At 44.5% G+C, this 27723-nt stretch overlaps 2 protein-coding genes across 3 annotated transcripts in view; one reads left to right on the top strand and one right to left on the bottom strand.

The window, feature by feature from the left end:
* Aldh5a1 (aldehyde dehydrogenase 5 family member A1) overlaps positions 1–13685 on the bottom strand; it is a 30451-nt gene extending 16766 nt beyond the window's left edge. Inside the window, exons 1-4 of the mRNA XM_034510672.2 lie at positions 13231–13685; positions 4925–5008; positions 3390–3560; positions 1810–1926 (exon numbers count right to left, since the gene is read on the bottom strand). Coding sequence (XP_034366563.1) covers positions 1810–1926; positions 3390–3560; positions 4925–5008; positions 13231–13548 — 690 coding nt within the window. The 5' untranslated portion in view covers positions 13549–13685. The remainder of the gene's footprint in view (positions 1–1809; positions 1927–3389; positions 3561–4924; positions 5009–13230) is intronic.
* A 5333-nt stretch (positions 13686–19018) lies between these two features.
* Gpld1 (glycosylphosphatidylinositol specific phospholipase D1) overlaps positions 19019–27723 on the top strand; it is a 52266-nt gene continuing 43561 nt past the window's right edge. The window contains exons 1-3 of one of the 2 annotated variants that reach the window (XM_034509773.2): positions 19019–19550; positions 19701–19991; positions 23835–23890. In XM_034509773.2, coding sequence (XP_034365664.1) covers positions 19895–19991; positions 23835–23890 — 153 coding nt within the window. In that variant the 5' untranslated portion in view covers positions 19019–19550; positions 19701–19894. Of the gene's footprint in view, positions 19551–19700; positions 19992–23834; positions 23891–27723 lie in introns of those variants that run through there. The other variant, XM_076939226.1, reaches the window with a different exon arrangement.

Raw genomic sequence — 27723 nt, 5'->3', positions numbered from 1 at the left:
GTCTGAAAAGTTACCACAGTCTGGGATGCTCATACTCTTTGGACAAAGAACAATTGTCAGGGGCAGCTTTGCTTATACACTGAAGGCCTAAAATCAGCCATAGGCCTAAGTCAGCCTGTTAACACAAAGTCTCGGGTCGCTGTGAAAAAACACTAAAACAGATAGCTATAAGATATTGTAAACAAGCAGCTTTGGTGGATAGTTGCCAGGCTTTAGTTATAGACCTTGTAGATAGGTGACCTTGGTGGATAATACCAATTTAGATTAGACAAGTGAATCATAGGCGAAATCATAGTGTCCTGTCCCCTGAACCTTCACCCAGCTGACACTGTTCTAGAAGATATCTGTACTCTCCCTGAACACTTACATTCCCGCGTCATCCCTTTCCCCCACATCCTGCCTTTTTGTGTATATAACCCCTGTGTGAAAAAGTAAAAATAGTGATTTGATCAGACTATAGACAGATCGCCATTCTTTTCGTTGGCCTGTTTCCCCTACTTTCTCTTTCAGGTGATCTCTCTGGACCGCTGTTTAATGCCCTGCTGGACAGGACAAACAATAAATGCACAAAGGAATGATAGAACGCGTAGATCTCTGAATAGGACAGCGTGTCCTATGAATGTTACAGAGAGACAGGTGGAGACAGGAAGCTTACAAAGGCTAATACCATTATTTCACTGAGTGATCATTCTGGCTCGCTACAGTCTTGTGTTCCAGTCTTTGGTGACCCACAATATTTTCTGTAATTGTAGAGCATAAAGACACCAAAAGAGCTGGTAAGTGCTCAGTGGGAAAGTGCCTGCTATGGAAGACTGAAGGCCTGAATCAGAGTCTACATAAAGGTGGAAGGAGAGGACAGATTCCACAAAGTTATCCTGTCACCTCCACAGGAGTGCTGTGGGATGCATGTCCATCCCGCTCAGCATGTACACACACAACAATAATAATTAATAGTTTAAAAATATGTGAAGAAGCAAGTCATGTGAGCATGACTGGGGAAGAGTGTTCCAGAAGAAAACGTTTACCCAATACCTGAGATGAGGATGAGGTTAGAGGGCATAAGGGATGGCAGAGGCCAGAGTGGCTCAAACAGAAGGATGAGGCCTCTGGAGACAAGTCAGAGGGTGCTGGTGGGAGGTGGTATAGACCCTTGAAGGCTACTGCAGTCAAACTGTGTTTTACCAAGTGACACATGAATCCATTTGAGAGTTTTAAGCAGAAAACTAAAAAGATCTGACTGGATATAGATTGAGCCAGGATCAGGCCTAGTGAATAAGAAAGCTTGGGGCTGGAGAGATGGCTCAGTGGTTCAGTGCACTGGCTGCCTTTCTTGAGCACCCACATCAGATGGCTCACAACCACCTGGAACTCCAGCCCCAGGGGAGCTAACACCATCTTCTGGCCTCTGCAGATCCTGGAGGAACATAGCATACACTTATACAGAACACAAACATACCCACAAACAAAAATACATCTTTAAACTGCAAAAGAGACCTCCTAAATATGAGAAACACCCACATTTTTAATGCAATAAAAAATGATGATAGATCAACATCACCTTTAGGGTATCAAAATGTGACCAAAAGGTACCTGAAAATCTCCTCTCCTTTCTTTTTCCTACTAAAGAAAGCATCTATCTATCTATCTATCTATCTATCTATCTATCTATCTATCTATAGATTAGCTGCTAAACAGATGCTCTGTGAACAGAAGGAGACACATGCAGAGAAGGAAATTCCAAAATGTTTCTTCCTGCTCTTGAGAAGCATCTACTTGGGCACCTGGTTGGTTCTGCACGGAGAAACTCACCTGAGCCAGGGCCAGGGCAGAATAGGGTGTGTCTTCAGCAGGTTTCACCACCACAGTGCAGCCAGCTGCCAGGGCGGCCCCCACTTTCCGGGTGATCATGGCACTGGGAAAATTCCACTGGAAGAAGAGAGGAAGGACGTAAGCATGGGGAGTGCCTCAGGATCCAAGACAAGGCAGGGTAGAGAGCCAGTCACCATTCCATTGCTCAAACGACTGGCAAACCTGTTTGCTCCTATGCAGGTGAGCTCTCAGAACACCTGACCCTGGCGTGAGGGTCTAAGGAGGTCAAAGTTCACAGAAGCAGGTCACAATCTGATACAGTACAAAACCATCTAGACCAATGTGTTCTTTGAGAGCTGCGTCTTGTAGGATGTATAGTTTTTGTTACAACTCTGCACCACTGCAGTTGCCTCATGTACACTGGCTCATAAATGGACCCCATGTGTACTAATAAAACTTTATTTATAAACACATGTTCTGAGGAAAGTTTGGTCTGAGACTCTTAAGTAAAAGAGGTGATGAGACTTTGAAAATGGTTGATTTACTTACTTTCACACACATATTTATAGAGAATAGATATCTACAAATCTATAATAATTTCATGTATTCATATGTATGTGTGAGTTACTGTAAGCCATCTGATATGGGTACCGGAGACCAAACTTGGATCTTTTGGAAAAGCAGTCAGTGCTGTTAACTGCTGGGCCATGTCTCTAGCTCCACTGTAAATTAACACATTTCATACACTGCATATAGTGCATACTCTGTCTCATTTCTTGTTCTAAGCACTTTGAATCCCAGTGAACTAAGTCTGTATGATATCCCAATGAGCTCCTTGTTATTATTCCCACTTACATATTTGGGGAAACTGAGACATCACAGGTAAATAACTTGCCCAAGATCACATGACCAACAATAGTGAGCTTCAGGGCACTCTTCATCAGCTTAGGTAGCAAAGAGAACTCCATCTGTAACTGTGCTGAACAGGAAAGGCCAGCAGTCTTGAAAACAGCTGGCAGACCCTGGAGAGAAGCTGGCACCAAGCTCCTCCAGGAAGGGCTGATGAGAGGAACCTGGAGCCCACCAGTGTACTGCAAACCCATCTAGTGAGAGACAGAATCTTAATTTGTCACCCTTGGACCTCCAGAACCTGGCCCTGTGCCTACCCTCAGAGGGACAAATGTTCTGCTATTGATGATAATCTCAAAATAAACACAATTCTTTAATAATGGTACAAATTTTAAAAAGTAAATGTTTTCTTTGAAGTCTATTAAAAATGACAAAATTTCAAAGGTGTTTTCAGAGGAGCTAGGCTATACCAGGATGGAGTCTTCATGTCTGCTCAGAAAAGTCTCTGCAGGTCACCCTGGTTTTGAAGGCATCAGAAAACATGTGCTTCCACGTATATCCCTACACCTGACCCTGTCACAAGACTGTGGAAACACAGCTCTACATCCAGGAAAGGAATCAGGAAACCAAGGATAGGTGACAAAGCTGACAGGATGGACACACCTGTTCACCAGGAAAAAGAGATTGCCTTCCACTCCCACCCTGGGGACTGTGGTGGCCTTGCTACATACCGGTGTGATGATAGCCGCCACACCAACGGGCTGCTTGAGGACTAGCCCTCGCTTGTCTTTGGCAGAGGTATAGATGATGTCTCCATAAACGCGGCGAGCTTCCTCTGAGAACCACTCCAGGAAAAGGGCTGAATACAGAACTTCTCCCTGGGCCTCTTTCAAAGGCTTTCCCTAAATCAAATCAGAAAAGGTAATGTTCATCAAAAGTACAGTCTGTGTCTCCAAGTCATTCAAAGCTGCAAGAAGAGAGAAAGCTTCCTTCTGCAAAGCACAGAGGTTGCTGAAAAATGACTAACTTTGGCGCAAGTCTTAGGGATTGGAATGACGGAGGTAAGATGAGTCACCAGCATGTGTTCACAGCTTGGAGGCAGACAGAGCGCTGCATAGTCTAAGGCTTCCCAAATCCTAAGTCACAGTGTGAAATCTCTTGTTCTGAGAATGAACTAATGGTGCAGTTCACAAATTTAAAAATAATGAGAAAATAAAAACAGGCGAATAGAAGGAAGTAACTGGGGCTGAAGTTAACTGCACAAGAGCAAACCAGTCAAAGTCCCAGCACCAGGAAACACAAGCCCCATGGCTAGCTGGGGAGACATAAGCAATCGAGGGCTGCCGGGGGAGGGGAGGAACTTTTATATGAAGGGGTGACCATTGCAGGTAGTCCATGCCGTAGTGGGTGATTAGCACTAGCTGGACTAAGATCATTAAAATGAAGAGGACATGAAGTTAGGAGGGGACATGATGAGGGGGTCCAAGGGGAGTTGGATGCAGGGGAGAAGGAGACTGGTAGAATAAAATTACATTGTATACATGTACGGATTTCCCCACAAATAAATAAGAAATATTATATTTTTAAAAAGGAAAAGGCTGTCTCAGTGGTTAAGAGCACTAGCTACCCTTCCAGAGGACCTGAGTTTGATTCCCAGCACCTTTATGGTGGCTCACAACCATCTGTAACTCCAGTTCAATGCCCTATCCTGGCCTCCACTGGCATTTGCACTTACATATGTATAATACATACATACATAAATACATACATACATACATACACATGAATTCATAGTAACAAAATATTTTTAAAAGCTCAGTGTTCATGTAGCTCCACACACACCTATTGCCCAAATCCTTGTTCTTGTTATTTTCTGCGTCTCTGTGGGGCTGTGAGATACCCACAGATGTCAGAGGCACCGGGTTCCCCAGAGCTGGAGTTATGGGTAGTTGTGAGCTGCCTGATGAGAGCTTAAGGAACTGAACTTGGGTTCTCTGGAAGAGTAGTGCATGGTCTCAACTGCTGAGCCACCTCTCCAGACGACCAACTCTACTTTTTGCAAATCAGCATCAAATATACTAGAGCACAGACATTTTGTTTCAGCAAATGTATTTTCTGAGCACCATGATGACTCAGTCCCTCATCATCAAAGGACCACATGTGAAGCTGCAGGAGAGCAGTCAGGAGAAGCCAGGCACTATCCTATGTCTGGTCTAAGCACTCTAGGACCCTTCCTCCTGGCAGCGAGCCAGGATCTTGAACTTACACTTTCGGCTGTTATGATCTTGGCAAGGTCCTCCTTATTTTGCATCATTAAGTCGTACCATTTACGGAGCAATGAGCTCCTCTCCTGGAAAAGAAATGAGGCAGAGAAGCAATAAACTGGGAGGTGCAGGAAAGATGGGTCGTCACCCTTTCCCTCCTAAGCACCAGTTATGTGTCCAGCCTCACATTTGGAGGAAGAACAGTTCACCTCAAGTGTCAACTTCACCCTGCTGGGGGATGCCCCAGTACCTAGTAAACATTTTGGGTTGGCCTATGGGTGCTTTTCCCAGAAGAGTAGCATCTGGCAGACTCAGATACTGAAGGAAGGAGATGAACTGGAGCAGGGTATAATGACACATATCTATGAAGAAGCCACCATGAAGCCAAGGCAGGACAATTGCCTTAGCCCAGAAGTTTGAGGCAAGCCTGTATCAATTCAGTGGTAGATATATCCCTGAACTTTTGACCAATCTGTGCTAGTATTATTGTTGTGTTCCACAAGCCCAGTTTATGGGGAGCTGGGGATTTGAACCCAGGGATTCATATATGCTTGGCAAACTCTTTACCAAATAAGTTGCATCTCTCATTCAATAAGAATAGACTTACTCTCATCTGCTCGAATAACCATGCAATGCAATAAACACACCTAGCATGTCATTCAGACATTGTTATCCACTCAGAGGTCTTCACTTTTATAATTCCACTTGAAAACAGAGAGCTGGTGGGTACACACAACACTGTTGCCTCTGGAGAATGTTCCTTTTCTAACAAGCTGCATCTTTTCACAGCTCAAAAATTTTGCTGAGAGAAGCGAATATGAATCTGTCAGCAGGCCTGGGGATATGGTTCAGTTGGTAAAGCATGCATGAAGCCCTGGGTCCCATCTTTAACTCAGCATAAATCTGGGCATGTCAGAACATGGCTAATCCCAGCACCTGGGAGGTATAGGCAGAAGGATCAGAAATTCAAGGGCATCACTGACTATATACCAAGATTGATGCCAGCCTGTGCTACATATGATCCTGTCTAGGGAAAAGTGACAATGGCCTGCTATGTGCTGTGAATGGGTACCACGTTTAGTCAGAGAAACAGTGAGAGAACGTAACATAGCAGAGCTATAGAAATAAAATGTAAGAGTCTGGGCTGGATTAATAGTCCAACAATTAAAAGCAGATATTGTTCTTGAAAAGGACCCAAGTTTGGTTCCCAACTACCACCATGCCAGGTAGCTTCACAACTGCTTGTAATTCTATCTGAGACCTCTAGCCTCTGTGGACACTGGCACACATATGCACACAAACACACACACACACACACACACACACACACACACACACACACACACACACAAACAAGCACATACACACAGACACACTACATATAGTTAAAAATAAACTTTTTAAAAAGTAAGACTCTGCCTTTAGGTAGAAAATGCAATACCCGGGTTGGATTTACGTAAGTCAGGGGAAGTCATGAGCAGTCCTCATACGCAAAGTCCGTGGCATGGCAGAAGATGGAGTGGACTGTGTCTATCTTAACCAGGTAACCCCCAGGCTCTCGGAATGCTACCTTATCTGGGGACAGGGTTTCATAGAAGCAGCAAAATAAAATGAGGTCATTAAGGTTCATCCTAATCTAATATTAATGGTGTCATTCTAAAAACAAGATGTGGCTGGATGTAGGGTCCATATGTTAGCATTCTGTCTAAGCTCTGCCCCACAGTTACCTGGCAACAGTCAGGTATGCCTGACTCACTATAAAAGGGGCTGCTTGTCCCCACCTATTCTCTTGCTCCTCTCTTGCTCTTTCTCTGCTTCCCTTTCCCCTTCCCTATTCTCTTTCCCCATCTCCCGATTCCCTTCCCCATCTTCCCATCCCCTTCCCCCCATTCTCTTCCCCCATCTCCCCATTCCCTTCCCCCATCTTCCCACCCCCTTCCCCCCATCTCCTCTATTCTCTTCCCCTCATCTCCCCATTCTCTTCCCCCCTTTCTCTTCAGAAAACCAAGTGTCAGAGGGACAAAATCCCATGGGCCAAGGCACCTGGAAAAGACAGGAGAACAAATTATCCCCTAGAATTTCTAGGAGGAACAAACCTTGCAAACTCAAGCTGTGTGTGGTGGGCCTTGTCTTTCATCCCAGCACTTGGGAAGCAGAGGCAGGCTGAACTGTCTGAGTTCAAGGCCAGACTAGTCTACAGAGTGAGTTCCAGTTTAGCCAGGATTACACAGAGAAACCCTGTCTTGAAAGAAAAAAGTTGCACCTATAGGTGATAATATCAAACACCTTTTAAATTGGGGGTGGGGAGTAAATATATGAACCTTACATAATATTCTTTTTCTTGCCAGGTTATTAAATGTGGTGGTTTACCTGACAATGTTTTTGATGCCTGGGAATTTGTGGGTAGACCTAAACATTGCCAGTATACATGATTTATGAAAGTAAATAATAATCTCAGGTGACTGTCTGGGCCTACTTCTGGTTCTGTTCTCTGTTTCCTGGCCTCATCAGCCACACGTAGAGATCCACCATGTGGAGCAGCTGCCATGAAACCAATGGAGCAAAGTCACCAGGCCTTTTCCACCATAATAACCCAAATCCCCCTTGTGAGTCAGATTCAATTCTTCCTCCCATGAGTTGCTTCTGTCAGATATTTGTCTAACTAACATGCATCCTCTAGTTTGCAAGGTGAGAAAAGGTCATAATCACATGAGAGGGAAGATGTAAGGCTGATGGTGAGGTGTATGGACCAGTTCTGCTGCTTCAGAGAAAGAATAGTGGAAGGCCGAGTGACTGAAGTTACACATGAGCTAGACCCTCAAGAACACATAGACTGTGGGGTGGTGGGAGGTGAATGGGTTAGGGAAGGGAAGGGAGTTTACACTCAGGGAGAGATACAGGCAGTACAGACTCAGAGGGAAAAGGATGGTGAGTCTCATTCCCTGCTTTTGTGCCCCAACGTTTCCTTCAGGGAATCTATGGAACTTCTCTCTCAGTAAAGTTCCAGCATTCAGGGACACCTTCAAGAAGGAAGTTTCCCTAAGAAGCCCCAGGCTCTTGTAATCTTGGAGCTGAAACGCGTTCTTGCATTAGGGTGGAGGCTATGGCTGCATGACAGAATGATGTTGCCAATTTCAGAGAGGCCCCAGTACCAGGTAGTTGGTTGGCAAACTACCAACAGGTCTAGAAAAGTTCCCTGCACCCTTGCACTGTGATATTACTGTGTGGTGCCCATGACCTTGATGAACCACTGTGAGTCTGTAAAATGATGCCAGAATGTTCAGGGATTAGGTCTGACCTACTCCCCGCCCATCATGCTCATAGCTGAGTGCACCTACATGCCTAACTGTGCTTAATCAGTATGACCCAGGGTTTACTTCATCTCATAGTCCATCATCAAAGGAAGTTAGGATGTGAACTGGAGGTAGAAACCAGGATGTAGGAACTGATGCAGAGGTCATGGAGGAGGGCTGCTAACTGGCTTGCTCCTTGTGGTCTGCTCAGCCTACTCTCTTATGTACCCTAGGACCACCTGCCTAGGGGTGTACCAAGTACAGTCACCTGGGCCCCTCCAAGTCAATCATCAATCAAAAAATGCACTACAGGCCAATTTTATGGAGGCACTTTTTGATTATGATTCCTTCTTCCCAGATGACCCACCTTTCATCAAGCTGACATAATACTAGCCAGAACAATTGACCCCTTGTCAACTTCACACACAAAGACACCACTTTAGCCATAACTTTCCTTTCTTGATGTTCTCTGAATATCATGTTAACATGAATCTCACAATGTGAAACATTCCTACTTTTAAAAGTTCCACAGTCCTTATAAATTCCACACTTTAAAAGTTCAGTTTCTTTAAAACGTTTCAAGTCTCTCTAAAACATTGAAACTCTCTTTAAAATATCCAACATTTCTGAGATATCCAAAGCCCTTCTAAATATCCAAAATCTTTTTAAACTTCCAAAATCTTTCTAAGTTTCCGAAGTCTCTTAATTGTAAGCTCTTATAAAACCTCAAATAAGTTAAACACATTTTCATTCCAAGAGAGACGAACCAGGCACTGTTACAATCAGATTAGAGCAAAACCAAAGTTCAACAGTGTGACACGACTATCAGGCGTCTGGAGCGCGTGATCTTAGGCTTGGCAGCGGCTCTTCTCCATCTCTGCTATCCATCCACAGCACACACAGCTCTCTCGCAGGCCCAGGCTGGTTCCACTGCACAGCTGCTGCTGTCGTAGGTGACCATCCCTGTATCATATTCCAAGTGATCTCCCAAATGCTGGGGCCTCCTGCTGCAAATGGGCTGCACCTTCACCAATGGCCTCTCCTACTACGCTCTCTTCAGGGACACGGTGCCAAGCTGTACCCTCTCCGTGACCCCTTCAATCCTGGGACTTCTACTACAACTAAGGCGCACCTTCACCAATGGCCTCTCCTGGGTTCTTTTCAGGGACTCTAGCCCTGGCACATAGTGTCAAGCCTCAGCTGCTCTCCATGACCCCTTCGTGCCTTCAAAACAGGGGTAACTCCTACAAAGTTAGCCTCCAGCATGAGATAAAGCCGCTCTGGACCACAGCTTCTGTGGAAACACCCCTCCCAGAAGATTTCTTCTCAATGTTGCTGGTTTCTTTTTAATCACCACTAAGTTCTTAGTTCCAACTAACCAGCATTGCTTGTCTCAGCAAAGCAAAAGTTTTACTTCATTAGCTCTTAGTTCAAAATACCACTAGAATGGCTTTCTTAGAGTCTTTAAGGGACTTTTAAATTTCCCCCCGAAATTTTACAAGCCAGGCCTTCATCAACTGCATTGCTCTCACCATTAGCTCTCAACCTCCTACGGAACAGCCCACTGAGCTCTTGGGCACTCAATAGCTTTTCCTGTCCAGAGTTCAAATGGTACCACAGTCCTCCCAAAACACAGGCAAGTCCATCACAGCAATACCTGTATCTGGTACCAATTTCTTTTCTTTTTTTCTTTTCTTTCTTTTTTCCTTTCTTTCAAGCTGTATTTTCTTATCAATGTATGCTTGTTGTTTTTAATAATTTATTTATTTGTATGTCTATATACATTGGTGTTTTGCCTGCATGTATGTCTGGGTAAAAGTGTCCCTGGAACAGAAGTTATACAGTTGTGAGCTGCCATGTGGGTGCCGGGAATTGAACTCAAGTCCTCTCTGGAAGATCAGCTAGCTCTTAACTGCTGAGCCATCTCTCCAGCTCTGTACCAATTTCTACCTTAGGGTTTCTATCGGTGTGCTAAAACACCATGACCAAAAGCTACTTGGGGAAGAAAAGTATATTCTTTTATCCTACACTTCTGCATCACAGTCGGTCATCAATGGAAATTAAGACAAGAACTGGAGGCAGGAACCTGGAGGCAGGAAACTGGAGGCAGGAACCTGGAGGCAGGAACGGTTGCAGAGGCCATGGAGGGGTGCTGCTGACTAGCTTGCTTCTCGTGGCTTGCTCAGACTACCTGCTCAGGGGTGGCACCACCCACAATGGGCTGGACCATCTCATATCAATCACGATCATTTCCTACAGGTCTTCCTATAGGCCAATTATTTTATGAAGATTCCTTCTTTTCAGGTGACTCTACTTGTGTGAAGTTAACAAAACAATCCAGCCAGCACACATGCCCAGCACGGTCCAGCACTATGACAGCTATGGAAGTGAAACTTCTAGATCAGAACCAGCTTGATGCCTCTTTGTCCCATCACTCAAATATTTGGTATCTTCAGCAGTAGGGTCTTACCTTCAGGTTCTGGGAGGTAACCAATGGCACTGAGAATAGCCTTTAAGAACACTAAGGACACCCTCCTTTTTAAAAGTCATATAGAAACCTACCTTCTACTATAAAAGCTTCCATAGATAGAATTAAAATAAGTCACTCTCTAACAGGCTAGCAATGCCTTACTAAGCACCACAGGCTAACAAACAAAGAACCCAGTGCCAGCAATGGGTAACATCTTTTGGAGTTGTTACCCACTGAGGTCCCATAGACCTCCAAACAGTATAGGCTACTATTGAAGGTGGATTCCTCCCAGCTAAATCCATAGGAAAAACAAAATTATTTTCTTTATCAAGTTAGCATGTCTCAAGAATTTTCTTATTAACAAAAACAAAGAAATAACAATAACAAAACCAAGCACAGGCCTTTTCTTTGGCCACAGCCCTCTGACAACCTCTTACAGAATTCCCATTACCGCTTCAGTCAAAGTATACTGTGAAGTCCTTGGATGGTCCACAGGTCCTGAATGAAGAAGCAGCCTCTTCCTTCCCGACCTCTAGACAGCTCCCTGCATATCTCCCTAGTTCTTGGTCCACTCTGGGCCACAAGGGCCTCCTTGCTGTTCTGGAAGCTGAGTAGCCATGTTCCTGAGTTGCTCAGGATCTCCCCTTACCTCTCTTCATCCTTATACCCTCAGACAGGCCGACTCTGATGTTATAGGAGAAAATGTGTCCTTTGCTAGAGGGAGGGGCTGACGTCTTGACCCAACCTCTTCTGTGCCTCAGAATGAGATAAAGAGGTGATTAAGTGCAGCTAGGCCTTCAGTCAACAACTGGCCCCAGAGGAAGTCAATAGTGACACAACAACACGGAACATTTGGAGAAAAGGAATAATGTCTACAAAGCTTGGGAGAGAAGCCTCAGAGGGAACCAGGCCTGCCACCATCTTAATCTCTCTGTCTTAGGGTTTCCATTGCTGCAACAAAACACCATGGCCAAAAAGCAAGTTGGTGAGGAAAGAGTTTATTTGGCTTACACTTTGACAATGCTGTTTATCATGGAAGGAAGCCAGGACAGGAACTCAAGCAGGGCAGAAACCTGGAGGCAGGAGCTGATGCAGAGGCCACGAAGGGGCGATGCTTACCAATGGCTTGCTCAGCCTGCTTTATTATAGAACCCAGGACCACTAGACAAGGGATAGTGCCACCCACAGTGGGCTGGGCCCTCCTCCATGGATCACTAATTAAGAAAATGTCTTGTAGGCTCCCCTTTAGTCCAATCTTACGGAGGTTCCCTCCTCTCTGATGACTTTAGCTTATGTCAAGTTCACATAGAACTTAGCCAGCACAGCCTCTGACTTCCGACCTTGGGAACTGCAGGAAGACAATTCTACCACTTTAAGCCACCCAAATGGCCACCGTGCCCTTTCCCTCTCACCACTGATCTCCGGGCCTGGGCCTGCATCTGTCCTTTGCCTCCCACGTAATTCATCAGTGTCAGCACACTTCCTCACTGTTTATTGCTTGCAGTTTGGATCTTCGAAACATGAGGTGAGCTCCAGAAGGAGCTGGGTTTTTCTTAAGATTCATTTATTGTTATTTTATGCATATGAGCATTTGCTTGCATGTATGTATGTGTACCTTCATCAGTCCCCTGGGATTGGAGATATAGACTGTTCAGAGTTGCCCCGAGAGAGCTGAGAACTGAACCCAGAAACTCTGCAAGAGCAGCAAGTATATCTTAAAGGCAGAACCACTATCCAGCCTCCCCCAACCTTTTTTCTTGACTCTGTATTCCGAGCACCTCCAGAAATATGTGGCATCTCCAGTAACTCCACACAGGGTGGATCTGTGTGTGGCTCTGGTGCTTGTACCCCCATCATGAGGCAGCAGCTATTTTCTGAGAGGATATGAAGAATAAAGAGACTATGATTTCACAGGGTTGACTGCAAGGTTACTAATCATAAATAAAGAAGGAAGAATTTTTCTAAAATAATTTTCTATCCTTACCACCTATCCTCCTTAGTCCAGCCATCTCTGTTAACAAACGGTAGGTAGCCCTTACCCATCCAGATCTAAAATCAGAGAATGTCCCTAGACTTTTCCCTCCTCTGAACAAAGCTACATGCCCTTTCTCAGTGTCCTTGGCACAACTCCTACACATACAGCCCCAACATGCAACCTACATGTACAGATATATAGTTCCTACATACAGCTTTCACATATAGTGCTCTCTCCCATTTTTCTATACACACACACACACACACACACACACACACACACACACACACACGGGCATGGGCCCATGGGCACAGACACACACACACACACACTCAGACAGGCTGGCTGACATTACTCAGCTCACTTTTATTGTGCACCCCTGCATGAAAGCAGGGGATCTGATACCGTGCTGGGCCCCATGCTCCAAACTTGTTTATCTCTTTTTGTGGTTTGCTCTGGCACTGTGTACTCCGAGGAACCGGGATGCAGGTGTCACAGTCACAGGTTAGTTTCACTTTGTGGATCTCTGTCTCCCCCCCTAGGCCGGGATCCTGCACCTGACGCTCTCACCTTGACGGAGACCCCTTTCCAGCTGCAGAAGGCATCGTAGGCGGCGCGCACAGCAGCGCGGGCCTCGGGTACCCCGCAGTCGGCCACATGGCCCAGCTTGGCGCCGCTGGCCGGGTCGTACACCGGGAAGGTGGCGGGGGCTGGGAGCCAGCGGCCGCCCACGAAGCTGTCCCCGCGGAGTAGGTCGCCGTGGAGGCCAGCGGGGCCGCCGGCGTAGCTCCTCCGCTGGGCTCCCGCGAGCTCCGGACGGAGTCGGCCCCGAGGCGGCAGCGCCGGACGCGCGGCCCAGAAGCTCCGCAGCAGAAAGCTGGTCGCCATGGCCAGGCAGTAGCGGCGACACCGGCAAGGGACAGGCAAGCGAGCTGCAGGAGCTCAGGGGGTCGCGGGAAGGTGGGAGCACAGTGGCGGGGACACGCGGGACGGCGGGAACGCGCAGGGCGGCTGGGACACCAAGAGCGCCCTCTCTCTTGCAATTGCGATTGGAGCTGCGAAGAGAGAGAGAGATCCTGAACTGGTGCGCCCCGCGCGTCCTTCTCCAGGGCCTGCAAGTGGAAAGACTCCCAGCAAGAAGAATTTGTGCACATGAGTTACCTTTCTCATGGTCAGATACTCACCTGTCAGTTCTTTAGGCCTTAATTATGACAGGAGCACTTTCTGTTCCCCAGTTCCCCAGCCCCGGCAATCTGCACCCAGTCTGGAGATGGCACCAACGCCAAAATCTCAGTTTCATATGTTCAGGCTACTGAGCGTTGGGATTCGGGACCACTGTTCAGTGAGGGGTGAAGTGTGGCTCAGTAATCTGTCCCTTGCATGCTTTTCTGCATATCCCCTTCATGAATTTGGAGCACGGCGCTCCTGAGTACTGGAATTTGGGACAATCTTTCAACTAGGGGCGAAGTGAGGCTCAGGGATTCCTCTTGCATGCTTTCTGTGTGTTTCCTCTGTTGGTCCTGAGCAGGGTGCTCCCAAACCACCGGCCTTTGCTTCGTGACCTAGCTGCTATACATCAAGCAACTAACAAAAGCTGAAGTTTGGCCAATTAGTAACTGGAAACAATCAAAATAGAAGTAATAAGCCCAGTGTTGTGGTCCACGCCTTTAATACCAACACTTGGGAGGCAGAGGTAGGAGGCTCTCTGTGAGTTCAAGGCCAACCAAAGCCATACACTGAGATCCTGTTTTAAAAAAGAAGTCAACAGGGGTGTGAGGATTGAACAAAGCACCATCACCTTAAACAGCATCTTCATCCTCCTGTTACATCAGGGCCCCAAACTCTGCAGCAGAAAGAAACCCTAAGTTTTAATTTGAATAAAAGAAGTAACAGGTTTGTGCTTAGAGTGTGTGGAGTCAAATGCTGTTATTATTATTATTATTGTTATAACATGTTACTATGTAGCCTAGGATGACCTACATCTCCCAGTCTTCCTTCCTAGAGTTCTGGAATTACAGGCAAGCACTACATGCCCCAGTTAGAATATTGTATTTGCAAAATGCCTGGGATGTCATTTTAATTGTTGGTTTTGTTTTCTGCTGAGTCAGAGCCACCCAGTCTTGTGCCAGTCACATCTAGCAGAAGTCTCAACAGCAGGATTTAATTGTGTGTGCAGGTAGGTGTGCACACATGTATGCTCTGTGTGTTTACTACTTTGTCCTGTATTTTATTGAGGGAATTGGGGAGAGAAGGGGTCAAGATAAGGAGGGCCTCCGGTGGCTTTCTTGACTATCGCAAGCTGGCCTGGATGCCTGCTGCCTGTAGGGGGCGCTCTGCTGATAGCCCATTCTATCTTCTCTGGGTATTTCTTCAGATCTTGTCTTAATCACTGTAGACCCCAAACTTGAAATCAGCCGTGTGTCTCAGGATCCAATCTAGAATTCACTGTCTTTCATTCTCTCTCCTTCTCCCTTTCCCTCTTTTTCTCTTTTTCTTTTATTTCTGTTTTTTTTTTTTTTTTTTTCAAAAACAGAAATAAAAGAAAAACGTCTCATTTGGTAACCAAAGCCAAGGTCAAATGCACTATGTAGCCCAGGCTGGTCTTGAATTCAGGGAATCCTCGGTGTCAATCTGAGTGTATTCGAATGAGACACCGCCCCTGGTTTGAGAGATAAACAAAGCTCAGCCTACTCTCCTTTTCAGCTGAGTTGCCCACCATGTACCTTAGGAGTAACACCTAAGCTCCATAGCACTTTCACTGTTTTTGTTTCTTTGAAAGTTAGAAAACAAAACAAAACACCACACCCCCCCTCCAAAACCCTGAACACACAATTTAGGTATATTCTTACTATTAATCTTCACACCAATGCAGTATTAAAGTCATTTTTTTTTTTTACTTACTTGTTGAAGGAAAGAGCTCACCAAGGCAACTGTCCCTATAGTCTGAGAAGTTCAAAACTTCCTACACTGATTCTTTTGTCCCCAGCAAGCCCCATTTGGAGTGGAAACAATTCCCTTCAGCCCCCTAGCTTACTTCCTGATGACTTCCAGATCTTGGGTGGGCATGCTCACTAGGACCCAGAGGAGAAACCACTGGGAGACAGGAACCTTTTCTTTTCTCCTTGTGTTCCCGGGTACCATGAGTTTCCAGTTCCTGGCTTTTAAAACTAATTTATTTATGTGACGAAGGGGAGGGTTGCCAGAATTGATTTTTTTTTTTTTCCTTCTACCATGTGGGTCCCTGGGATTGTCCTGGGTCATCAGGCTCGGCAGCAAGCACCTTTCCCTGATGAGCTATGATCACCCCCAAAGCCCCCTCTCTGGATTTGTCCACCCTCTTCCCCAGCTGCTGTCGTGGTGCTATAAGACAGTGACATAGAAGACTACCAGAGAAATGAGTTGCTTTATTTTGAACACAAAATTATATCTAAAGCTGGACTTGGGGGCTCAGGCCTGCATTCCAGCACAGAAATGTAGAGACAAAGAGATGGAGAATTCAAGGCAGGAGCTGGGAATAGGCCCAGTGGGTAAAAGTGCTTGCTGTACAAGCCTAGTGAACCAAGTTCAATCTGCAGAACCCATGTAGAAAGGTGGATGCAATGGCCATACCTGCAATTCTACCACTCATATGACAAGGTAGGAGAGTGAAGACAGACAAATCACCTGGAAGAACCAGTTAGCCCAGAACACTCTGAGAAGCAGAAACAGAAGAGAAGAAGAGAGACCCTTCCTCAAGCAGGTGTGTGTGTGTGTGCACTGAAACTTGTCCTCTCATCTCCACAGGTTCTTGCATCTTGCATTCACACACACACACACACACACACACACACACACACACACACACACACACAAATAAATCAAGGCATAATATAACTCAGCTACATAGATGGTTTGAGGACAGCCTAAATGCCATGTGGCTTTCTTCAAAAGAATTGTATTTCATCATTTATCTGCATCTGGAGACTAGCTTTCATTTCAATGGCTTCATCCAGTTTTGCTTCATATCCATACCTAAAGTTTTAGAAATCATCTTATACTGACTAATCTGAATACAACGTTGTTTTATTGATAGGAAAGAAATCACTACTAAATGGGTTGGGGATATAGCTCAGTGTTAGAACACTTGTTTAAAATGAAGGAAGACCTGGACTTGAACCCCTGTACCACAAAACCCAAACTAAACAAAAATCAACAATGGTGAGTCTTTTGGGTGGGGACGTTTTCTTCTGAAGGATAGTTGTGAAGGTATACTGCACTGATGGTATACTAATCTCCATTTAAAATGCATTGTATATTGATTCATCTGATATCCACAATGACCCATAAGGTGGACACTGTTATTACCTCTGAGTCACAGAGAAGCAGCAGCATATTTTAATAACTTGCACAAGGTCACTCAGACCGAAGCTAGCAGAATTGGTATGCAAATGAAGCACACATTCTCACCCGCTCCTAGGATACCTGCACACTTGCTTTTCAATTTGTGTTTGCATTTCAGAAAAGCTCCAGATGACGGAATCCCACTGTCTCTGCGTTAGCAAGGGGGATAGCAGTAGGAAAAAAATATTTTCATAAGCATGTGGGCATATACAATGTAGAGGTCAGAGGTCAACATCAGGTATCTTGCTCAATAGCCTTCCTCCATTTTATCTCTGAGAAGGTCTTTCACCAAACCTGAAGCTCATTGATTTTGGTTAGGCTGGCTGGGGCGATGCACTCCAGGAATCTGCTTGCCTGTGCCTCCCCAGCCCCGGAGTTACAGGAGCACCCTACTGTGCCTGGCTTTTAAATGCTGGTAAAAATGGGAATTTGGTCCTCATGCTTGTGATTTAATGAGTAAGGCATCTCCCCAGCATTTCTCAAAAATAGCAATATTATCGCATAATCATCACATTGTACTAAGTGAGGAATTCTTTATTTATTTATTTATTTATTTATTTAATTTGTTGTTACCTTAACAAATGTGGTCACGCCAGGCAGTGGTGGCATATGCCTTTAATCCCAGCACTTGGGAGGCAAAGGCAGGCGGATTTCTGAGTTCGAGGCCAGCCTGGTGTACAGAGTGAGTTCCAGGACAGCCAGAGCTATACAGAGAAACCCTGTCTGGACACCCCCCACCCCAAATAAAAAAAGATAACAAATGTGGTCATTCTAAATTTTGTATGACATTTGTAAGGAATTTGGGATTAGTATTGGTTAGTAATGGAACCTGTTCCCTTCTCTGGTGTTTTATGTGGCTTGGATTTCTTATAGCTGCCTAGATAGCTCTTTTAGGCAGGATTTTCTCCTCATGATCCTTGCCAGTCTGCTATCTGCTATCTTGTTGTTTTAAGCTTTTTTTTTTTTTCTTCTTCATTTATTTACTTGTGTGTGTGGATGAAAATTCAATCCTCCCTTTCCACCATGTGGGTCCTGGGGATTAAGCTCAGGTCATTAATCAGCACCTTTACCAACTAAGCCATTTTGCCAATCCTGCTGTTATTTTTCAAGAAAAGGTCCTAGTGTAGTCCAGGCTAGCCTCAAACTTCCATCAGCCATCTGTTCTCAGCCTCTAGAGTTCTGGGATTACAGTATACACAATCATACCCAATTTTCTGTTATTGACTGGCTACTCTTGGGTGCTCCTACGTTTACTAAAGTCCCAGTTTATCGCCACTATCATCTTAACCTGCAGACTTTAGGGGGCTCAGAGTGAGAGGTGGTCCAACTCAGACTCCTGCAGGCAGAATAGTACTGGGGACACACCACAGACTGTGGGTGGCTAGGACAAGAGGACACAGAGGAGAGTGTACTCGTCGAAGGGACAGCTGGTTCCCCACTCCAGTTGAGTGTCATGTCACAGAGGGATGTAGATCCTTGGGGTTTTTATTTTGTACTGTATAGATAGCTAAAATTTTAAATCTATATGTGAATTTCCTCACTTGCAAAATGTTAGTCTGGTCAGGTATGCTGGTCTCATGCCTACAGTCCCAGCACTGGGAGGTATAAGCAGGAGAATTTGGAATTTAAGGTCATCTTTGGCTCCACAATAAAGTCAGAGCTATTCTGACATACATGAGATCCCATTGACAAAAATAGAAAGTAAGCAAAATGATGTAAGTTTATAAACACCGTGCTATCCAATTAAAAAACAAACAAACAAACAAACAAACAAACAAAACCAAAACCCAAAAACCAAAACTTGTAGCCTGTGGCTTAAAGGCAGTTGGAAGCAGTCAGGACCAGTGCCTCTAGATGGAGGGAACTACTGAAACCATGGCTTCGGGTTTGAATGGGCTGAAGATTACATAACAAATGGCTGCCTGGCAGACAGCCGGCTCAAATTATCCCGTCTTTTGTTCGTTTGTCCCTTCCCCTTGCCTAGCCCAAGGATGAATACTGTTTCCTCACAGGCTTTTGGGAGCACCCTGCTGCTTTGAACACTGCCGGTGCATCATTTGGGTGTTAAGATTGCCAACATTTATGTCCGTGAATGACCTGGATTGTTTCCCTTGGACTGCCTGTTTCTGATTGGCTACCTCATGATGAGTCTATTCTGAGGCCCACATTTTCCAGACCCTTGTCTCTTCGCCTTAATCTGCTTCCTGCTTCCACCTTCCAGGTGCAGTCAGTATCTTTGGGCTGCAGGAATCCTTCCTTGCAACACATCCTGTTGGAAGAGCCAGAGTAGAAGGTCAGGAGTGGCTGGGCTTGTGTAACATGCCGAACTGGCAGTATCTGTTGCCAAATAAGAAAAAGAGAAGCCGGTTCTAGGTGATCACCATAAAAGTTTTCCCAGCATGCACTTGGGACTTGGGAGGATGAGGAAACTGATAAGTGTGAGGTGAGGATATCGGAGATGCTGCTCGTGGACAGGAAGGTAGTATCGGAGTGACCATCAACTGGCACAGGTGAGTGTCTGGTTTGGAAAGCAAGTTGAAGGCAAATTTGATTTGCCGACCCAATTGCTTGTCGGGGGAAAATCTGGATGGGTGGGATGATAAAGTGCCTCCAGCCAAAGGCTTTTAGATCCCAGCAGATTGCTTTCTCTCTCCTCCCAGGACAGTTTGTTTGCTGTTCTGGAAAAACTAAACAGTGGGTGATCGGTTGACTTCATTGGAAAACAGCATTATTTTGAAACGAGGCTTGGTTTCCTGTGTCAGTGACCTGTGTAGAGGGAACACATCGAGTCTGTGCCTGGATTTTGGAGTCATAGTTTGGCCACAGCTTAGAGCGGCCGAGGAGTTATGACAACATGTCTGTAGGCAGGCTGTGGTCTGGCCTGCTGCTCCTGCTGCCTTTTTTCTGCTCTAGAAGTTCATCTTGCGGTCTCTCAACACATGTAGAAATAGGTAAGTACTGGTGTGCGTGTGCGTGTGCGTGTGTGTGTGTGTGTCTGTCTGTCTGTCTGTCTGTCTGTCTTACCTACAGGGTCTCCTGATATAGTTCTGGCTACCTTGGAGGTCACTATGTAGAATGGGCTGGCCTCAAAGTTGAGGTGATCTTCCAGCCTCTCTCTTCTGAGTGCTGAGATTATGTGAGTTTGACCCATACCTGCCCCCTTCGTGTGTTAGTTTTTAAAGGTTATTATTATTATTATTATTATTATTATTATTATTATTATTATTATTATTATTTGGTGTGTGTGTAAGTGTATGCACATGAGTGCAGATGCCCTTGGAAGTCAGAGGCATCAGATGCCCCCAGAGCTAAAGTTACAGGCAGGTATGAACGACCCAACAAGGGTGCTTGTGATCAAATTATGTCCCTGTCAAGAGCACTATGTACCCTTAACCACTGAGCCATCTCGCCATCCCTCTTCATGTCATTGAAAGAACAAGAATTCATCAATAAGCTTAAGAAAGAGATTAAAAAGCTATCCCACATATGGACACAATTTTTCCTCTTCTGGGAAGTGGCCTGACAGTGGAGAGGAGAGAGGAAGATTGGAAATATCCAGGGCTAGGAAATGGCCGGAGGGCTTGGTAGGGGGGATAGGTCAGTGAGAGAGCTGAGGCCCTTTATGTTCCTTTGTGTGAGGTTGCTGGGTGTTCCTTGCAGGGGATAGTGAGGAACCAAAGAAAGTCACAGAATTAGGAGAGAAGGAAGGTGGATGCCTCTGACAGGAGTGTGAGATTGGTCTTGTCGCTTTTATATTTCCAAGGACAGGCATTCCTAGGTAGATGTAAAGGGCCATGTGTGGCCCCATGGGAGTGAGTCCCTGAGTGGCTGTTAGTGGCTCTTATGGTTATGACACATCATTTGAGCTTTAAGGTCACCCTAGTTTTCATCACTGACCTAAATTGTTTCCCACGGGTTAAGTGCTACCTATTGGCCTTAGGATGCTAGGCTTCAGGGAGGTAAGGCAACCGGTGGGGCTGAGTGGTTGTTACCATTACACGAGTCCAGCTTAGCATCCCAGGAGTTATGAGGAGGCCACGTACTCCAGTATGCCTGACCTTAGGGGCAGTGGCAGAGTTATCTTGATTGTGCTGGTTAGTTTTTGTCAACTAGGCAAGTCTGGGAAGAGGGAATCTCAGCTGAGGAACTGCCTCTATCAGATGAGCCTGTAGACAAGTCTGTGGGACATTTCCTTAATTCACGATAAATGGAGGAGGTTCAGTTTACTGTGAGCAGATGTCTGGATGTATAAAAAAGCAGGCTAAGCAAGCATGAGCGAGCAAGCCAGTAACCAGCGCTCCTCCGTGGTCTCTGCTTCAGTTCCTGCCACCAGGTTCATGCTTTGAGTTCCTGCCCTGACTTCCTTCTATTAAGGACTATGATTGGGATGTGTAAGCCAATAAAATCTTTCCTCCCCAAGTTGCTTTTGGTCGTGGTGTTTATTTCAGCAATGGAAATCAAACTAGAACATAGATAGTGGATTTAGATACGTGAAAACAGGGGGGATGGATTTTAAATCTTAGTTTTTCTAGTTAAGGTATAACTCACAAAAATAAACTATAAAAATTTCAGGTATGTGATATGTTGATAAGCTAATTAAAATGCTTATTGCTTTGCATAGTTACCATCTTAAGCATATGTTGTAGGTCTCTCCTAACAAAGGGATTTGGTTCTTAATATATTTGTAGTTTTTTTTTAATGTGTGAGGAACATAAAGCAATTCATAATACAATCAAAATAAAAGTACATTCTACAGTGAGTTTAAGATTAATTTTAGGTACATTTATTTAATATTCTGGGCTTTCTTTTATTTCAATAAAGATGATACTGTTTTATAGTTAAGCCACCTCTATCAGTTACAAAGAGGAACTAGGTTACATAATAGGAATATTATATAACTAGGTTATATAATAGGAAAAGTTACCAGCGTAAAGTAAATGTAGGTTCTGAGCCATGGCAGGCAGGATCCTAAGATCATAGTTACCAGTGTAAAAAAAAATACAAAGGGCGTTGGCCCTAGCCCAGGCCTTCCAGTCTGCAGAGGAGGAAATGGATTCATTGTTTCAGGCTCCCTGGTGGGTGGTCTGTCCCAGAATGCAGTGTCTTAACACTGAGTCAAATATTTACTTCTGAAAGAGAGTCAGGAAACAAAGGGAAAGGGACATAGACCTCAACTATTAGTCCTGCTGAAAACTAGACGTGCTGTTCTGAGAAACCCAGGGTGCCTGCGTGTTCCACTAGCTTGGGGGAGGGCAATGTAATGAATTCTAAAGGATCTTCCAACTCTAAGCTAAAATGGCAGAAGCCCAAGGGCAACACAAGTAAATAAAAATATTTTTTTTCTTTTTTCATCTTAAAAATCCTTGGAGTAAAACAAAAATCCTTAGAGTTTCTGTGATACTGTTTTGTAGTTAAGGACTTACCTGATGGATAGGTAAGTCTTAATGGACATTTAAAAATATCTAATCAGGGTGTGGTGGCTTATACCCACAGTCCCAGTGAGCTGTGAGTTCCAGGCCAGCTTAGGTTACGGAGTGAAACTTTTTTTTTTTTTTTTTTAAATCTATGTTTATATACACGAAATCCAATCTGCACAGATTCTAAGATTTTTGTCTGAAAGGCAACTGAAATTCCACCTTGTATTTAGTAACAACTTAGATGACATAGCTCATTTATTTTTTGATTTCTTATGTGAGGCCTGAGTGGAAGATTGGTACTTATGTCAAACCATTTCTCGAATTGTCCTCATTCAATGTTTTGTGTTAGGAAACACTGGAATTCTGAATCTGGATGCTTTGTATGTTTTGTGACTTCATTATTAGGGTATCAATGTATACAGTAGAGGAGTGGCTTTTTTTGACTTAAGAAAGACCGTGATTCAGGGCTAGAGAGATGTTTTAGAGGTTAAGAGAACCGAGCTCTTCCAGAGGACCTGGGTTTGATTCCGAGCCTACTCACGTGACAGCTAGCTACTGTCTGTAATTCCAGGGATCCAGTGCCCTCTTTTGGCCTCTGAAGGCACTGTATGCATGTGGCACACAGACATGTGTGTAGGGAGAGCCCCCATACACTTTAAATTAAATCTTTTTTTAAATAAAGAATGTGATTCACAACAGGAATAGATGCTGCTCAGTGTGAGTTCCAGGGAGCGTCAAGCCTCTTCCCACTTATGCTAAGATTCAGGTTGGATCTCTGCACATCTGTGTGGGGGTGGAGTATGCAGCTTTCTTCGACGGTTGTCCTTCCAAAGTATTTCAATGATGAAACACACTTGGGAGCTTTGGTCAGCCATGCTTTGGGGCCTTTTTTCTGTATTGTGTTTAGGGTTATCTACCCAGCTCTGAGGCAGATACCATGACAGTTTCTGTTTCCCAAGTTTCTCCCACATGACTGTCCCTGTGTCCTCACTCAGTATTTACTTTGTGTGGTTCTTTTAGCTAACCTGTGAGATAGAGTTTTGCTTTCATTTCACAGAGGAGGGAACTGAGGTCTACGGTGTTAGGTAACTTGCTCAACATCATAATTAGCTAAGCAGAAAATTTAAAGTGCTTCATGTTCTTGTAGAGGAACCAAGTTCATTTCCAAGCACCCCCATTGGGTGGCTCGCAACTGTGCTTACCTCCAGCTCCAGGGAATCCTATGGCCTCTTCTGGCCTCCATGGGTAACTGCACTTACACACATATACACATACATATGCACAGACACATACACACATAAGTTAAAAGAAATCTTTCTAAAAATGATCTCTGGTAAATACAATTTAACTTAGCTCATGTGGTATTTATTTTTTCAGGACACAGGGCTCTGGAGTTTCTTCGGCTTCAAGATGGACACATTAACTACAAAGAGGTAGGGAGCTGAGTTTCTGTTGATTGTATTTACATTTTCTTCTGTGGGTGTCAAACAAAGGTCTAGACAGATCCTTAAATTAATCCTAAGAGTTGTACTTACATCTTTATAAATCTAACATTGTGGTTAAAACATACACATGTCCAGTGCCACTCAGACATTAAGACATTATATGTGTATGTATACAAATATATATATCCATGTAAATTTTAAGTATTTTAGAACTTAAATATTTAAATAATATAATTTATACTTTGAAAACATGTCCTTTCTTTGCTTTTTGCAATATTTGTTGTAGAACCCAGGGCCTTGTGCATTCTAGGCAATAGCTTTACCAGTGAGCTACATGCTTGGCCTTTGAAATAATTTGTAAGTGCTTTTTATGTTGTTGTTATAAAGAGAGGTTGTGCTCAATAGAAGTCACTTATTTTCCACTTTTTATAACTATTTGTTGTACACATCTTTATCATCAGGAGGAGGAGGGAGGGAGTCGCTCTCGCTTTTCTTCTTCTTCTTCTTCTTCTTCTTCTTCTTCTTCTTCTTCTTCTTCTTCTCTCTCTCTCTCTCTCTCTCTCTCTCTCTCTCTCTCTCTCTCTCTCTCTCTCTCTCTCTCTCTCTCTCTCTGTGTGTGTAGAATATATTGCTGGAAACTGAAGCCAGGGCTATGCATGTAATAGATGAGTTCTGGCCTCAGCTTGAACTCAGGAGCCAGGGGTCTTTATAAGGAAATGTGCTATTTCCGTGTCACCTCCCATCTGTAGGACTATATGATGGGTCACCTGTCCCCATCCTTACATCCCTTTAACCCATTGTGTTCCTATGCTACTGCTGCTGCTACTAATACTACTACTCATAATATCCATAAGAGATGTAACATTATGTGGTAATGATGCGTCTTAAAAACTGACATTGGTGACAGTGGTTGGCAATCTTTTGTGACATCAGAACTGACTCAGCCCATTTGTCTGATGAGGTGGCTCAGCAGGTAAAGGTACTTACTGCTGAGCCTACCAACCCAAGTCATCCTAGAATCCAGACAGTAGAAGGGGGAAAAGAAAACCTACTTCTAAATGTTGCTCTCTGACCTCTATATAGGGGCCATGACACATGTCCATTACTACTGTTATACACATAGACACATTAGTATTCACCTATACTAATGGACTGCAGAGTCAACAGACTTAGCACAGTCTTGCTTTGGGAAATGCAAATAGCTAAATGTACAAGGGCAGATGGACAGACGGCATGCAAACGAGTTCTGGAAAGGTCATGAGCACAAGCATTTCCTCTTCATTGGGGCTTGCCACCCTCCTGGTTCCTCAGTGAGCTCTTTAAATATGTATATATTTAACATTACATTGATTTATTTATCTCGGGGAGGTGTATGCCATCTCTCTGACCCAGATGAGTTGTTGTTTGCATTCCTGCAAGCTTCCTTGTGCCCAGCTGTTCATAAACTGTAGCTTCATCCTCTGGAATTCTTTGGAGGTGTCATTATGTGGGCTGAAGCTGGACAGAAACATCAGAGTCTGATTTAAAGTTCCTGGCCTGGGTGGGGAAGCCCAGTGAGAGAAGGGCAGGTTGCTCAACTGTCCTTCCCTATCAGACAAGATAGAGCCGAGCATTTCTGACTCAGGACAAAAAGGTTCTCCCCTCTTAAGCTAGAGTTTCTGGGACCTGCCTGGGGCTTGGGAGTTCTAGTTTTTACATTTCACTTTTGGAGGAAGATGTGAGACAGGAAGGCACAGACAGAAACCATTTCCACGCATATTGTACTTCACAGCACAAACAAACCAAATAGCCGTAATCACTCTTGTACTTTACTGAGAAATATTCAGTTCGATAAATACTCAGATTTGATAGAGCTTTCGCTTTTATAGTTTACTTTATATTCTTTTTCACTCTTGCCAATTTGGTAGGTAAGCAGAATTGGGCTAGGCAGGGTGTCATTCCCGCCTTTAGGAGGCTGAGGCAGAAGGATCAGATAAAGGTCTTTCTTTACTATATGCTGAGCTCAAAGCCAACCTAGATTATGAAAGACCCTGTCTCACAAAAGAGTGTTTTTCTCTAGGCTTAAGTTGGTCTTTTAATTATTAACTTATTAATAAGGTTCAATGTATTTCAAGAGGGTAGAAACACTTCTATTACCTCATCTGTTAATTGCCTATGTCTAATAATGGTTTATTACAATCATCCCCTTTCTTTTGATATGAAAGAAAGGTTTAACATACATCCAGCTCCTAGGACAGAGGCTGTAAGGGTATTTATGTTTTTTAATGTGTGTGTGTGTGTGCATGTGTGTATGTATGCATGTGTGTGTGCGCGTGTGTATATGTGTGCATGTGTGTGTGCGTGTGTGTATGTGTGCATGTGTGTCTGTGTGTGTGTGTGTGTGTGTGTGTGTGTACCATACATATGGCCTGTGGAGGCCATAGAGGGTGTCAAATCTCCTGGAACTGGAGTTACAGGCAATTCTGAGCTCCCTGATGTGGGTATTGGGAATTGAACCCTGGTCCTTTAGAATAGCAACAAGTGCTCTTGACCACTGAACTGTCTCTCAAGCTTGTTCCTTATGATTTTTAAGTGACAGAAGCCCAATTCTCTGGCTAGTTATATGTCTCAGTGGGTTAAGAACCTCTCTCCCAAGGCTGATGACTTGAACTCAAGCCCCAGAACCCAGAGAGATGGAGGGATTGCTCCTGAAAGCTGCCCTCTGACCCCAACACGTGTGCTGGAGCGCACACTTATCCACACAGGTACACACACATACTGCACATCACCCATAGATAATAATAATAGTTATCATATTTATTTTTTAAAAAAGAAAAGAAAAGAAAAGAAAAGAAAAGAAAAGAAAAGAAAAGAATTGTACCACCAGACTCGACTGTGGGTTGTATTCATCACTGTTCTTTGGTAGATCACAGAAGCCATTTAGAAATTAATCCCAGTCGGGGTTTCTACCACACCTTTAGTTCCAGGATAAAAGACCCACAACTTTTATTGATATAGTAAGCTTTAATCAGCATTAGAGCTGGGCAGATATCTACCCTGTAAACTATTAGAATCTGTTTCTCTATCATTAATCCCCCAAATTAATTTGCTATATTCCATCAAGGCTGCTCTTAACTTCAGCTGGCTAGCCCTTGTGGCCATGCTTCCATGACTTACTTAACCCATGGTGTCTGCCTTCTTTCCACCTTCTCTCTCCTTCCTCATGGTTCTCCTAAGACCCCAAACCCATAAATCCCAAACCCCACCTATTTCAATACTGTCTGCTATAGGCATCTTTATTCACCAATCAGGGATAACTTTGGGGGGGGGGGGCAAGGTAACATAGCATCTCTTGGGTCTTTGTGCAGATTCTCTTGTCCTTGGGGACAACCAGGCCTGAGGACCAATATTAAGTATTACAATACATAGCAAAAGACCAAACCTCAACAGAAGCCCTTGAGCTAGCTTATGCAGGGGGACTAATGGCCAGAAGCTAGAGAAGTGGCTGTCACACTAAGAGCCCAAGGAGGAGTTCCAGCCATATCTAGAAATGTCTAGAAAGGCCTACAGGACCAATACATGAGACAGTACTGAAAACTGTCTGTGTGCCTGTTGTTACAGCCACTCACTGCCTTGCTGGTTAGCTGCAGATTCGACAGACTTAATGCAGTCTTGCTTTGGAAAATACAAATCTATCTTGACTACTAGTTCCAGCCCTTGTAACCTCAGCCCGTGCCGTGCTCCCAGTGAACCTGATGTTCGCGCTTTATCTGCAAGCCGTTGGTGGCTGGTGCTCTACCTGGAGTCCTGGCTCTGCTGCAGAAACCTCTCAGGCTTCCAAG

This window comes from Arvicanthis niloticus, chromosome 8, assembly GCF_011762505.2.
Source record: "Arvicanthis niloticus isolate mArvNil1 chromosome 8, mArvNil1.pat.X, whole genome shotgun sequence".
Classification (NCBI taxonomy): Eukaryota; Metazoa; Chordata; class Mammalia; order Rodentia; family Muridae; genus Arvicanthis; species Arvicanthis niloticus.
Note: the sequence above shows the minus strand (reverse complement) of the source record. Positions and strands in the feature narration are given on the sequence as shown.